Below are 14,992 nucleotides of genomic sequence, written 5' to 3'. Positions count from 1 at the left end.
AAGATGATACGATTCGATTTTGGTGAAAATCGGATCAACGGTCTAGGAGGAGTCTGAAAAAAGTAGGTTTTTAAAGAAAAACAAAATGGCGGACAGGAAATTCGGCCGACTATGGCAAATTTGTTATCTATGTTCTCAGCATGACCCAAGGAATCTATTGAGACCAGTTTCATTACAATAGGCTGATTTAATCAAAAGTTATTAGCATTTTTGTAAATTTCATTATAACTTTTGACCACAAGGTGGCGGTGCCCCGAAACATTTTGAGTACTGTCAGGGCAGGTGCCGAAGAACCATACCGAGTTTTGTAATGATACTCTAATGAGTTCATAAAATACAGTATTTTTGTCCAAAATTCAAAATGGCAGATGGACAAAATGGCTGATATGGGAAAATTGGATATCTTTCAACTCAGAATGTCGCCCTGAATCTAATAAGACCAATTTTATGGTTAATTTTTGTACCAAGTTTGGTCTGAATATGATAAAGCGTTGCGGAGATACAGCCTTACATCTATTTTCACAAGCACTGCGTTAAAAAATTTATTCGCACATTTTTGGAAAATGGTTTGAGAAATCAACTTGAATTCCATAACTTTTTGTCGGCATGGTCTGAAGATGATCTGGTTCAAATTTCGTGAAAATCGGAGCAACGGCCTAGGAGGAGTTTGAAAAAGTAGGTTTTTCGGAAAATTCAAAATGGTGGAAAAAATTTTATGATGGAAAATGACGTCATAGGGTGCAATCGAATCGTCTTGAGCCAAGGAATCAGAGGAAAAAAGAATTTTGTTTCTAGCCCTTACGGTTCAATTATTAGCATATACATGAGTTCAACATTGGACAATTGGTGGCGCTAGAGGGATTGAGTTAGAGACTCCAAATTTGCTATGGTGACAGTTCAGACTGTCCTCTATGTGCCAAATTTCACAAGTTTCTCACAAGCGGTTATATGGGCTGCCATCTACTGCTTTAAATGCTCAAGCTCTTTAAAGCAGGATGGGCTGTGAATATTTTTTTGTTCATCAGCTTAAAAAAATCGTTCTGAAAATGATTCCAGCAATATCGTTCCTCTGTGATATTATCGTTATAGTTGTGGTGTGGACTCCGCAATTCTTTTATATTTAGAATCATTTTTTAAACTAAATCTTGATCATTATATTTATCCTTGGTATGAACGGGCCTTTATCCAAAAAATAGCCTACTCCACCTGTAAACAACAGTCTTATAAGACTAAAGGGCAATAGACTTAACTCTACCAGGCAAGTATGCCTGTGGCAGAAGCGTTTCGACAAGATACATGACAACAGGTTAAGGCAATGCCCACCCACACTGATTCGATTAACATGCAAACAAACTCTGATGAGGCTGTTAAAAGGACTTATAAGATGACAACATGATTACATTTTTCTCACTGAGTCTGAGAGTGGAAGCACGCTGACATTTATACGGGCAAACAGAAGTGATAGATTGAGGTCAGATGGAAAACTGCGTCTTAGTTTGTCGCATTTTCAGCATGTGTTGATCCATCTGGAGTTGTGGAGGCTGGATAATCAGCACAAGCCACACAAGCATGTGCCGAGGTTGTGGGAGCGGGAAATGTGCAATGTGCACCATGCTTTTGCATAGTCAAATAACTCAGTCGAATCAACATTTTTGGTCCACTAAACATCATGGTTACCTTACACACACTGAGAATGTGGAAGAAACAGCCTTAGAGCCATATATCTTTATAATATTTTTTGCACTAAATCAATCTGAAAATAAAAAGGCATCTACTTAACTCTTATAATCATCCTAAAAATTCTCTTTAAGGGATACTTCACCCAAAAATGAAAATTCCGTTATTATTTACTCACCCTGATGTTGTTCCAGACCTGTATAACTGGTATTGTTCTCTGGAACTTAAAAGAAGATATTTTGAGAAATGTCTCACTGAATATCTACCACACATAAATTGAACATAGGCCTGTCTAGTTATGGATTTAATGCCTCTGCCACACACTTAAGTGACCTGTATCTGTCTGACTTCAGTGTCTTTGAGAAAATATGAAGCATCTTAATGAATAAAAACTAAAAATGAAAAAAAAAAAAAAAAAGTCTAGGACCCTGGTCGGTGTTTATTGTGATATCTTGCCCATTACTTACAATACTTTTATATTTGGTGTTGATTGCTGTGTGCTTTACTGTATATTGTTTACTCTGAAAATCAATTCCAGTGGGAAATAGGCCTATGCCCCCCAAAATCCGTTTTAGGAGTTAGAAAGTAGGGAAAAGTGCTCTTAATGTGGATGGACACCCAAAATAAACATTTAAAACCAATAAACTGCTCACTTACCTCTGCTAGATGTCCAGTGTTTCAGCTGAGGTCATGTGCAGAGGCTCTTCCACACAATACGCCTACAGTGTGGCAGCATACACCACAGTGCAACGAGTTTAATCTCTAGGTCAAATTGACTTTATTTATGGTTTTCACTCTATACCTGACAGTCCCACATTGATTCCACAAACACAAAGGCAACTCCAAGCTGAAGAATAATACTGCAGTTGCGAGATATTTCGTCAATTACAACTCGAAATGTATCACAAACGAGCACAGCGAGGCTTCCAATGGAGAAAGAAAAATTAATTAAAAGCGACTCTACTTCGTGCTCACACTTGTCATATTGTATCTTAGGCTTTTCAGCACCCTCACTGCACACATAGCGAGAAGCCTGTTCCAATTAACAAAGAAGTTGTCAGGCCTTTGATTCGCGCTTGGTTTCTGCTCGTGGTACCCGCCCGCGAAACAACAGGCTGTCGGGAAACCTGCGCGCACCATTGCCTCACAGGCGAAAACCTGTGCTTATCTCTTCACACAGGTTTCACCATGTACAGACATGTCCGGGAATATTAATCTTAAATAAATACGATTAAATAACCGAGGTCATTTGTCAAAGTGCGAAACTGTCAGTGCCAAATTGTTTTACCGTTTTAAAGACTGGTGTTTGCTTAAATTTCATCGTTGAAATGTATTGGAATAGCTATAGTTAATGATCAAGGAGGATGAATGCGGAAATGAAGCCCGCATAAGATAATATATATTACTATTAATTAAAAAGCTCTTCTAATTAAGTAGCTACAGTTACAGAATTATTTCTTAATATCTTTCAGTGTACATAATATATATAAGAAATATAAGAAAGGTGAAAAAGTGATTTACATAGGCTATGAACAAATTCTGGCACGTGACACTAGAAAGGACTTGTGTTGTGTATTGCAGCTTAAGTCCTATTTTGAAATAATGATGGGTTTACTGTAGGCTTTATTTCGTTTAGGAATACTCACAACAACAAAAATACATAGACATGAAATAATAAGTTATTTGAAATTATTTTTAATTATCTTAATATGATTCCGCTAAGAAAAAAAAGTCCATAATACGCGGTCTCTCGCCATTTTAGCCCCTTTTCCTACGTTTCATTATTAATAAGACTTAATCAAATTGATACTAAATTGAATTTCTCCAGTACCATTTTACAGCAGTCGTGATCGTTTTGGGCCATTGCGTTGAAAATAAAATTAATAGATCAAGGAGAATTAAGACACATGAAAGTAGGCCCAGTTTGTTACCAACGACAACAATGAAATATCCAATTTAGCGGTCATTCGACAAATTACTTTTTTACTCTGATCAAGTAGCCTATTCCAGGGAACCGTGTCATTTATTAGGCTAAATGTATCAGTAGGACAAAAATAATAAAAGGATGTAAGTGCATAAATGTTCACAGGGAGAAATATGATTTTATCTTGCATACATTATAGACCCATATAAAAACACATGCTGAAGTGATTCACTAAATATTGTGTAGGCCTATATATTTTGCCCGTTTGTTAAAAAAAAAAAAAAAAAAAAAAAAAAAAAAAAAAGCACCTGCAAACTGTAAGCTTCGAAAATTGTCAGCACATGCCCTCTACTGGTGAAAAATTAAACTACTTTAGTGGTATATTTGTACGTCCAGGATATGTTTTTGTCTGTCCAGTCTCCTCTAAAATGTGAGATGGGGTGTATGTATTGTAGGCTATAGAAATATATGGCATTTTCTATTTTACAGTGACATGGTTTCACTTGTCATCTGTACACTTCCACTACTGGAAAACAAAATGTTCTACTAATCTTCTTCTACCAATCATACAACAAATGTTAACCAATTAAAAGAAAATACTCGTGATTTCAGACAGATTTAATAACTCATATTTAAAATACAATAAATGATCTTTCAAAATAAAATAACAGATATAAAAACAAAAGCCTGCGTGTGACAAACACAACACAAACTGGCAGCCAAACTGTTGAGGTGTAAGTAACAAGGCCAGTGCCACATGAAGCAAGTCACAAACAAGGTCAAACAATGTCAGACTAGCAGCAGCAGCAGCAGTAGTCAGTCACCGCGCTCAGACAGCAGAATGATCATTCAAAGTTTGAGAAAGAGAAAAATGATGTAATGCGGAAAATACAGGGTGAAGACTTTGCAGTATGTGCTTTAACAGAGCAAGAAACAAAAGGTAAAAGCACTTTCCTACCCAGGCAGAATCTCTGTTGCTGCATTGGAATCAATAGCACAACAGTTTGTCACTTATATTACTGTATTGAATAGTATTATTGAAATGCATGGTCTCAACAAGCTATGTTGACACTGAAACTCTAATATTGACAAGTATTTGAACACATCAGTTGGTATTTTGCTTCTGGCTAGTTTACTGGACCATAGACGGTATTGAGAGACAGAGAGCAAGCACGACGGTGAGTTTTCCAGCCATTGCCGTCAGGCATGCTTTAGGTCAGACGCGGTCCCTGTCTGTCTCTGGTCTGGTCGGAGAATTGATTCAACTCTGGGAGCTGGGCTGCCAACGGATCCCTGCATCTCTGCCCGTCTGGTCTGTGACCTCACTCTTTAGAGCTGCCAGCCACTTCATTATGATGTCCAGTTTACACACCAGACAATACCAAATGCCCTAAAAGGATTTCTGCACAACAGCAACCTTTTGTCACGAGCAATATTGATTTTGCTTGTATGTAACAATGATAATGTAATGCACTCACACAAGTTGAATAAAAACATGCTCACGTGCCTCAATACATTCTGTACAGTGCAGAGCAACCTTTAGGTACTAAACACATTCATGATATGCAAAACTTTCCTTAATAAAAACCTGTTGATAATACAATAAAACATTCACAAGATAATAAAATATCACAATTTCAAAATGTCACATACTGTACAATCAAGATTAAAACCAGAAAACAGAGCCATATTATACAGTACAAGACCACAATGAGGTCTGCATTATGCCCTAAACAGTTATTATAATTATCAATATCATCATTATTTATTTTCTCCAGTGATGAGTACTGCAGACCACAAAATTAATGCAATCTGCAATTGCCAAAACTGCCCCTTCAATGAAAGGCAGGGTTGTGCAGAATTCAAAAAAGAATTGAGAATGTCTTTTTTTAATATCAATTGCAGAATTACAATTCAAATTAGAATTAGGAAATAGAATATATATTTAAAAAAATCAGCATTAAAAAAAAATCAAGAAAAAAATATTACTGTAATTTTAAGTATAAAAGTGAAGTTTTTCAAGACAAACTTTGAATGTTGACTTGTTAAAGCCTTTTTCAAAGTTTTGAAAATATAGTTTGAAGGTGTATAGGCCCTATGGACAGGATAGATAGATGGATGGATGGATGGATGGATGGATGGATGGATAGATAGATAGATAGAGATTACCAAAGTGTGAATAACCAAAGTGTGAATTACTACAACTAAACAGTAGAGGGAGCCAAGACACCACAAAAATAATAAATAACAGCACATTTAAAACACTGGCCTACTGTAAAACGTGCAAGACATGCATACATGTACATATCAAACACCCCATGCCTCCTATGAAATCCCTCCCAACAAATAGGAATCTATTTTCAATGTGCTTTGCATAAGACCAACAAAGGCTTCATCTGTTAACAGTGTTACTTGTGTTTCAGTGTTAAATGAAGTTAAAAACTGGAGCGGGGGGCCTGGATCTCCCGTTCCACACTTGGCATGCTGGGTGTATCCCGACAGACCAGCCTGTGGCGGAAGTGTCCGCTCAGCAGAATGTAGATGAAGGGGTTTATGCTGCTGGCGGCGTAGCTCAGGCACACGGACAGGTAGTAGCAGGTGTGGTACGCTAACGACGGGCGAGGTACGCTCAGGTTAACCAGCTGCAGGATGTGGTACGGCCCAACACTGACCAGGAACACCGCTACCAGAACCAGGACCATTTTAGTGAGGCGAACCACACGCTCCCGAGGCAGGCTGGTGTTATATCTGAGAGAAAGCGAGGAATGCAGGTTTTGGTCATAGAGTATATAGCCAATCTAGTTACACACAATGTTCTAATCTAAAATCCTAAATATGGTCATTACAGTTGAAGGAATAGTCCACTGAAAAATGAAAATTCTGTCATCATTTACTCACTTCCTTGTCATACCATAAGACTGACTTTCTTCTGCGGAACAAAAAAGAAGATATTTTGAAAAATGTTGGAAACTAAACAGTTTTGTTTCCTATTGACTTCCATTGTAAGAACAAAACAACTTTGTTTATCAACATTCTTCAGAATATCTTCTTTTGTGTTTAGCAGAGAAAAGAAATGCATACAGATTTGGAACGACATGAGGGTGAGTATACGCTGACAGAAATTTCATTTTTGGGTGGACTGTCCCTTTAATATGTAAATTAACAATGCACAGCAAAACTTAAAGGAATATTACGGTTTCACTCCAAGTTAAAGGTGCAATATGTACAAATGTTGTCTGCTAGAGATCGCTAGAGGCCTATTCAAAACAAAGGCGTAGCTTGATGACGCCAAGTTTGAGTGCGGAATCTTGGGACATGTGGTCTTCACCTCAACAACGGTGCAAAAGGACAGGGATAGGACTCGCAAAGAAATCATGTTCATAGATGCGATTATTAATGTTATTGTAGTATGAAGCAGAGCAGGGCCGAGTGTTGTGGGAGCTGAACGAAAACACACGCCTCACGAGCAGCGGAACTTGTATTATGCCACAGTCGCTGGTGCCGCTTCCGCTTTTCCGGTCATGAGTATGAGGTAACGCAGCTCTGTTTATTATATTAGATACATTTGAGAGTGTTGAAAATGATGTTATAACATTACTCTGTGCGTTTGCTCGGCGGCTGCTGTGAGACACTTGTTTGAGACAGTGCAGTAAACTAGATCGATTTTGAATATCATATTAAATGCTGGATGGCTTGTGTTGATAAATGGCATGCAATTCATTTTAAAACGTATTGTATGATGGAGAAAATTCTGTATTACTGTTACTAAAAATAAAGCTGCATCTGATTATGCTATGTTAGCTACTTGACAAAATAGTGTTTTTCTCTGAGGCATGGTAAAGCATGGTACTCGCAAAAAATCAAGAAAATTAGATTTAAACAATAAGACTACACGTGTTGAGCTATATAACAACAATTCGTTTTTACTGTCTATAAATATATCAAAGCAGTTGTTGCCTTGTCTATTAAAAAGTGTAATATATTAAAGCGTCTTTGGTGTTTCCATGGTTTCTACAAAATAAAACCGAGAAACCGAGGCAGACCAAGGGTTAACGCGGGTATGACGCAATTGACAGGCGACTCCTCACAGGTCCCGGAGCCTTGTTTAAAATTGCAATTTTCTCACGATTTACAAATAGTTGGAAACATTTGGAATATTGTAAGTTAACAAAATATATAACACTGGCCTAGTGGTTTTTGGATATTTTACTGCAAAAATATTACATATTGCACCTTTAAGCTCAATTGACAGCATTTGCATGTTGTTAACATGACTTTAGTGTAAAAAAATTTCTTACTAGCCTTCTCTGTGTGGGTTAAGGCATTGTTATATATAAGTTTACAACTTGTTGCATCGATAACATAATGCCATAAAACTTAAAACTCAAAAAAAAAAAAATATGCAAATAGCATTACAACTCAAAAATATACAAGTTTTAATAGAAGAATTAATGTAAGTGCTCTCATAAAATTCTACGCTTCACATTTCTCCAAAAACTGTCTGCATTTACATCCACTGTAAGTGTATTGTTTTTTTTTTTTGTTTATTTGTTTTTTTAAAGAAAACATATTGAACCTGGGATTTTTTTTTTTAAAGAAAATTCTTATAAATGATGGTTTAGCCCATAAAATCTACATTAGCATGTGCTGTCAATCTAAAAAATGAAAACATTTCCATGAGCAGGATAACTCTCAAAAGGGATGTCACATCTGACAGCTTCATACAAGAAAAAAGGGATTCATATTCACTTTGCAGATGATATTCTCCTTATTGACGGCGAACGGAATATTAATGAATGAAACCAGTGTAGACCTAATTAGAACAGTAAAGCCACTGAATGGCTTCAAAAGCAATTACATTTGTAGCTTTGACAGTTTGGTATCACATACTGGCTGTATGATGAATGTAAATGAACCTGTGAGCCTTTTTGTTCTTGCGATACATTCGCCAGGAGTAGCAGAGAATCAGTATGTAGCAAATGACAATCAGAGGTAATGGCAGGAAGAAGGAGGTCACAGTCTGGTAGAGTGTGTACCTACAGATATATAAGGACACAAGATGTCAGTCATGTGAGAAGAGCTTTAAAGCCTTTATTTTCCCACTCTATGCTTCACTTAGTTTAATTAAACAAGAAGGATGGATTCCTCTGAACATCAGACTTCAGTAAATGCAATTTTCTGTTGAAATGGAAAATATACTGACTGAAAATACAGAAACGTTTTATTGTGTTGTTTTAAGTGTCTATGAACCTATGTGCCACTATGCTGAATGGCAGCTTTCACAGCAGATAAAAGACAATAGCTTCCTTAAAAAAGCACACTATTCTGGAAAAAAAATCTATAATTTTTTGTAGCAAATTTCTCAAACAGAACGCTGAAAATGGTACACTCATGAAAACAAGTATTTGCTGGCATTTGTCAACCTCCTAGCACTTTTCAATAGACGACTGTATAACAATAGAGTGACAGAAGGATCAAATTCAGACGTCAGTCTATGACAATACAAATAAGTGGTGATCAGAGATGGAATAATCAGACCTGTGCAGAAGGTTATACAGAAGTACACAAGCAAAACCAATTACCAAAGCAACTCTTTGGGAGATACTAGGTTAAGGGAACAGCTCTCCAGCCCGTCCCTGAAGCGGATCACTTTGGCATGAACCCAGGCAGGCAGAACCATGATGAAGGAGGCCGCCCACACAAACAGGTTAATACGGATTGTCCTGGATCTGGTCCTGAGACTCAACAGGCGAAATGGATGAACAAGGGCCAGGTATCTGGAGCACATAAATGAATGAACAATACAGATTTTACCCCTCTTATGTATATTTTCAGACAAAAATTGGTCATTTTATCATTTAATTAGTTGCCTGACATCTATGAGAAGCGAAATGTTCAATTTAAAAATGTTTCCCGTTCACCATTACTGTGTTGGTGAAGACACAATCTGACATTTACAGTAATGGACAGACAGTCTTGTTGCTGAAAGAAAAAGCAGAATGAGCTTGGTGTTAAATCATCTTGTGCCAAGATGTGCATTGGAATTAATTAATTAATTATCTTCTCAAACCCAAAAATAAATCTCTTTGAAACAAAAGAGAAAACAGAGTCTACTGCGGAGATGCTGCATTGTGGGAAATGAGGGTGTGCATGGATAGTCAACCACAGCTTCCTGTCAATGTCCAAATAACACATCCCTGGTCAAGTAAATTCTTCATCAAAATGATCCATTATAATTCTGAGAGGGTTTATGGGGAAAAAAATAATACATGTTCATGTAACAAGAGAATATATACCACTCCTTATGCTAAAGAAGCACAAAATAGGCAAGACCCTTATTATACTGTATGCAGGCCAGCATAGAATTGGTTTGTTGTTCAAGTGTTTATGAACAGTCAAGTCTTATTATTTTAAAACAGTTTGAGGCTGCTCCAAGGTTTTTTGTGACTGATTGAAATTATTCCTGTTTTTATTTCCTGTTGTCATTTGTTCATTTTGATATTTTGCTTTGGGTCAAACGGTTTGGGTCAAAAGGTTGTTTTTAAATGTGCTACACAAATGAAAATGATTTTACTAGCCTGCTCTATAATTGTGGTAAGTGTGGCCTCTAGTGGTGATATTATAGTATAGCAGCTCTAAATGAAACACTAATGCACTTATGTGCTACATCAAAATATTACTGTAGGCTACTACCAGCCACAGTTCAAAAACTGTATGCAATTCCCAGTGGAGAAGTGTAATCAAAACCTAATAAATATGTCAGTGTAGCACTAACTAACAATTCAGTGACTTATCACACTTTTATGTCAACATGCCCAAGTAAATCTGTACACATGTACACAAATTATCATAATTTACGATGAAACCAACATACAGAAAACAAAATATTCGAAATCAAACTTTTGCTTAAAACCTTGTTACTCGAAAATAGTTACTGAGATAAAGCCCTTATAACAACTTCTTCACGTGACAGTCTGTCTTAGACCCTCTTCTTCTAAGAACTCATAACCTGAGCTTTTATTAGGCCTATCAGAAGAGATTTTTTTTTTTTTTTTAAATGTATTATTGCCAACCCAATGTGCTAAAGTTTTAATTTCCGAATTCGGCATTCGAAAATATATCGATAATGAATCTGTTAGTCTGGACCCGACTGGCAAAGCTAGTACGATCCGGCTCACGTCTGCTCCGCGTCTCCGCCAGCGAGGGCCTCGAGGTCGAGGAGGATGAAGAAAGCGGTCAGGTGGAGCAGAGAGGAAGGGCATGCTAATGTAATGGTCTCCAAGAAAAACTAGCGAAATGCAGCAAAATTACAGACATGTTCAGGGTTTCGAATGCAGGTCAGTTTCATCTGTAAATAGACTACTGTAGTTTTGTCTTAATTAACTTAGCATTAAACGGCTAGCAAATGTTAGCATTATTATCGTCACTTAAATACTGACTGTTAAAGGACATAATTATCAATTGTAAAGTTTCAATAGTAATTTAGCAGACAAATGTTCACATTGAAGGGAGCGAGGGTAGAAAATAATAACAAAAATATGAGTAGTCATAATGCAATAACATGTCCAGTATTAGGATTTTTTTTTTTTTTTTTTTTTTAAGATATTGTCATGATGTAGTTTTTGTTGTACTAAGTTTGGCATTTAGGCAATTTAGAAAATTTGTTTTACTATATTTGTGTGAAATTTAGTTTTGTTAAATCTATATTTAATATATTTGGATATTTAAGTCATTCTAAGAAAAAAAAAAAAAAAACATCAACACGCCCTAATGCAATACTTTGATTGTCCTAATGCAATAATTTGATTTTAACTTAAATAAATTTAGATTCTGTGCAAACAAATTACGAGGTGGTTGTTTTGCAACAAGGTGGAGACAGTTCTGTTTATAACAGTAGACCTGCTGGTGAAGTGACAAGTAGCCTACGAGAAAAATAGCAAAATATAGCTGTGAGCAGCAATTATCGGGGTTCAAGCGCTTTAAGGTCTTTAAGCACATGCTTAAAAAGATATTGTTTTATTTAGCAAGCATTTAACCGCTTAGATCATAGATTGAAAAGGCCATTTACAGCCAATACAGGCAATTTACTAAGGAAATACATGGTTTTTTTTAAAGCTTTTTAACAGTTATCGAGGTTGATCCAAAAACCTAGGATTAGTTTACCAAATTTTTTTTTTTTTTTTTTTTTTTTTTTTAAATTATCTCCAATATTTAACAAATTATTCAATTGACAGCGGCGGTCCTAGAGTTGCTCAAAATGAGGGTTTTTATCATGTGGTACGAATGTTGTGGACATATCCAAGGAATCATGTTGCAATCCTTTACGCAGGCGAAAAACATGAAGGGCCCCCTTGGTGGCCGATTTCTTTCAAATTTCTCACAGGCCTCTAGGGCTGTGAGTCAAACAGGCCCAGTGAGTTTCGTTCCAATCGGCCTCCGTTAACCTTGTCCAATAGCTGCTCAAACTTCATTGGCCGATGGCAGACATGTTTTCTGAGATGTGTCAATGTCCCACATAGGCAATTATAGCACTTTAGACAAAGACACTGCATGCCAATTTTCAAGTCAGTCAGACTAACGGTGAAGTAGTTATAACCGTTTTCATGTTTTTTTCACGCGACCACAGATTAAGCTCTTACATAGGTATGCTGAATTTGGTGAAAATATCTCATTCCGTTCATGAGTTACAGCCATTTTAGTAAAATTGGCTCTGCCCAATTCGAACGTTTTAAGCGGCCCTTAGGGACCACGAATCGAAATTTCAACTTTTTTTTGATAATTATTGACAATCACACTCCAGAGAATCTTACTGCACTGGTTTGGTTCCGATCGGGCCAAAAACCTAGGACTAGTTCGCAAAAGTAGGTTTTTCAAAAAAATCCAAAATACCTGAAAAATGAAAAGCAAATCCAATGCATTTTTCCATCTTGAGCCAAGGATTCCAGCGATATAATACACTTGAGTCTACGCCTAATGTTTTAGGAGTTATGAGCGATTTTGTACTTTTCACCGCTGTAGTGCCCCCGTCAGGCCGATCGAGGTGAGCATTGGTGATGTTGTAGGTGGTGTGAGTATACTACCAGCCCTCAAAGTTTCAAGTCTCTATGACTTAACGGTTTGGTCTGCCCAATAAATTTTAGGGGAGAATGCTGATCCTTGGAAATTTTAACAATTACAATAGGTTTTCAGTGCTGTGCGCTTGAACCTCTAAAAAGTACACACACAAGGGAAATACAGAGAGGTATCAGGGAAAATGAAGAGAAGGAAAAAGGAGGTGAAGGTGCAGTTCAAGAAAGAATCTTTACTTATTTTGCATGGCTCCAGCCTAAGGATTTAGACCTTTTTATGTGACGGCCATACAAAAATAGGGTTGTCCGTGGTTTCAAAATTTGTTGTGGTTGTATGGGATGGTCTGAATGAGTGTGAGATTTTCCAGCCTGAATTTGTGTCCTATTCCGGCTCTGGGTGTAATGATTGCATTTTTGGCTTCGCATACATCAGTGCAGTTGAGACAAGCATTTTGATTAGGATTAAAAAAAACTATTTTGATTTGAATGATATGATAAAAAAAAAAAAAAAACTATTTTTGCGAAATAAATATGACTCTTTAAATAAAAAAATCACATGTAAAATGTGTAATGGAAGAACAATTGTGTATTGTTATATTTGCTAAACAAACACTTAATGCTTGTTTTAATAAAGCTAGTTATCTGGAAATGTAATTATATCATTTCAAGCATGATTTCATGATTTGAACCACATGACAATGATGACATTGTTATTTCACTGATCACAAACCTGTCGAGACTCATAGCGGTCATGACTGCAGCGCACGCCACTTGGTTGCAGTTATCAAGAGAGGTGATGATCGTGCAGAGGGTGCTGCCGAACACCCAGTGCCCCCCACGTGCCCACTGGTGAATAAGGAATGGCATGACGGTCACGTGCACCAGGTCGGCCACAGCCAAGTTTCCCACATACACATCTGGTACTGTCTTTTTGGCGGACCTGCAAAAAAAATACAAGAAAGAACTTGTGATCTGTGGTCCCTTGGTGAGATATTGCTAAAGAAACTACCAGGAAATGTGAGAGAAACATGACAAGTTGCAAGCAGCAATAAACAGGGTTATATAAGCTCCACTGAGTGACAGTGTGGGTCATGGCTATTTCCTGAGGGAATCCATCCACCAAAACTGTGAAAATTCTCTGAGGAATTCCTCTAGCAATAAACTAGCATTACCTGTGCGTTAAATGGATTTATTGAACACCTTCCAGAAAATCAGAATTGAGTATTCAGACAGACCATGATATAAATAAATAAAGAAGATGTTTATTTGTGAATTAAATCATTGAAACAATTTCATTGATCTAATGGAAAAGAACTGTGGCAAATAAAAAGTAACATTCATTAGAGATTGATTGTGCAAATGAAAAAAATATTTTGATCAAGAATATATATATATATATGTAACCAGATGTTAAATGTAGTCTATTGTGGGGCAAATTCCCATATAATGCTTATTTTAATAAAGCTATATCAAATTATTAAAGTTATTAAATCCAATGACATCCTTTCAATAATGATTTCAAAAACATTCTTAAGCCTTCATAAACATGTTTATGATTCGCTATGTTCACATTTATTTTTATTTCCTTTAGAATTTCCTGTGGCATATTTCTTTACTAAATACCTTTACACAGGCATTCGTAGAAAGAAGAAAGAGAAAACCACAATTCAAGGTAGAGAATTTCAGGAAAGTGGTTATGTATTCCATATGAAGTAATTTATTAAACATGCCTTGAAGTAAATGTATTGTTTTTAAAATATATAAACAAATGCAAAATAACTTAATTAAAAACAGAAGCAAAAGGTTTCCTTATCAACCTGTAAACTTACCTTAAAATAGTCACCAAAACAAGAACATTTCCAACAAGCCCGGTGGAGCACAGAAACCCAATAAATGCAGGAAGGATTTTGGTTTCCGTGACGTGAACAATATTGTAATACTCATCGGCTGGATATCCTGCTGTTGTCTCATTAGCGCGTGTGCCGTTGTCTAATTTGAGCGTAAAGTTCCAAACAACAGGTTCCAACTCCACCATGGCGTTCATCATTCGCGTTTCATTCTGATCGACGAGAATGCGCTGAAATGCGGAATAACATCACACATATTTGTATGTCCATTGAATGTCTTCGAGGGCTTCAGCGTCCTCATCATACCAGAGAATGCGCACTGGTGTCTCCACTTGTACCAGCGCGCGCGCGCAGCCACCTTGTGAACAATCCATGACGCACTCCAACTCGATATTATTGAAAGGTACCAAGAAATTTACAGTACGAGATTTTATTGCACATTCGGTCCTTCTTCTATCGCTAATCAAACAGTACTA

At 36.8% G+C, this 14,992-nt stretch overlaps 1 protein-coding gene and 1 long non-coding RNA gene across 2 annotated transcripts in view; both read right to left on the bottom strand.

Annotated features, from left to right (window-relative positions):
• LOC127497540 (uncharacterized) overlaps window positions 1-3,015 on the bottom strand; it is a 35,286-nt gene extending 32,271 nt beyond the window's left edge. Inside the window, exon 1 of the long non-coding RNA XR_007925576.1 lies at window positions 2,335-3,015. This is a non-coding gene — a long non-coding RNA (uncharacterized LOC127497540). The remainder of the gene's footprint in view (window positions 1-2,334) is intronic.
• A 1,183-nt stretch (window positions 3,016-4,198) lies between these two features.
• On the bottom strand, window positions 4,199-14,992 carry mchr2a (melanin concentrating hormone receptor 2a). Its single transcript, XM_051866051.1, has 5 exons — window positions 14,499-14,992; window positions 13,400-13,609; window positions 9,184-9,378; window positions 8,518-8,637; window positions 4,199-6,349 (listed from the first exon to the last, which is right to left on the bottom strand). The coding sequence occupies exons 1-5, from the start codon at window positions 14,714-14,716 to the stop codon at window positions 6,037-6,039; spliced, it is 1,056 nt and encodes a 351-aa protein (XP_051722011.1). The 5' UTR covers window positions 14,717-14,992; the 3' UTR covers window positions 4,199-6,036.

Source organism: Ctenopharyngodon idella, chromosome 16, assembly GCF_019924925.1.
Source record: "Ctenopharyngodon idella isolate HZGC_01 chromosome 16, HZGC01, whole genome shotgun sequence".
Taxonomy (NCBI): Eukaryota; Metazoa; Chordata; class Actinopteri; order Cypriniformes; family Xenocyprididae; genus Ctenopharyngodon; species Ctenopharyngodon idella.
The sequence above is the reverse complement of the archived record's forward strand: the minus strand, read 5'-3'. Positions and strand labels throughout refer to the sequence as shown.

What these genes read in the sequence shown, in the direction of transcription:
- mchr2a (XM_051866051.1), bottom strand. Translation starts at nt 14,716, where the DNA reads ATGATGAACGCCATGGTGGAGTTGGAACCTGTTGTTTGGAACTTTACG. An exon ending in GTTTTGGTGACTATTTTAAG is followed by an intron (nt 13,610 to 14,498) that starts GTAAGTTTACAG and finishes TTTTTTTTGCAG; the next exon opens with GTCCGCCAAAAAGACAGTAC. An exon ending in AAGAACAAAAAGGCTCACAG is followed by an intron (nt 6,350 to 8,517) that starts GTTCATTTACAT and finishes GCTTTCTCTCAG; the next exon opens with ATATAACACCAGCCTGCCTC.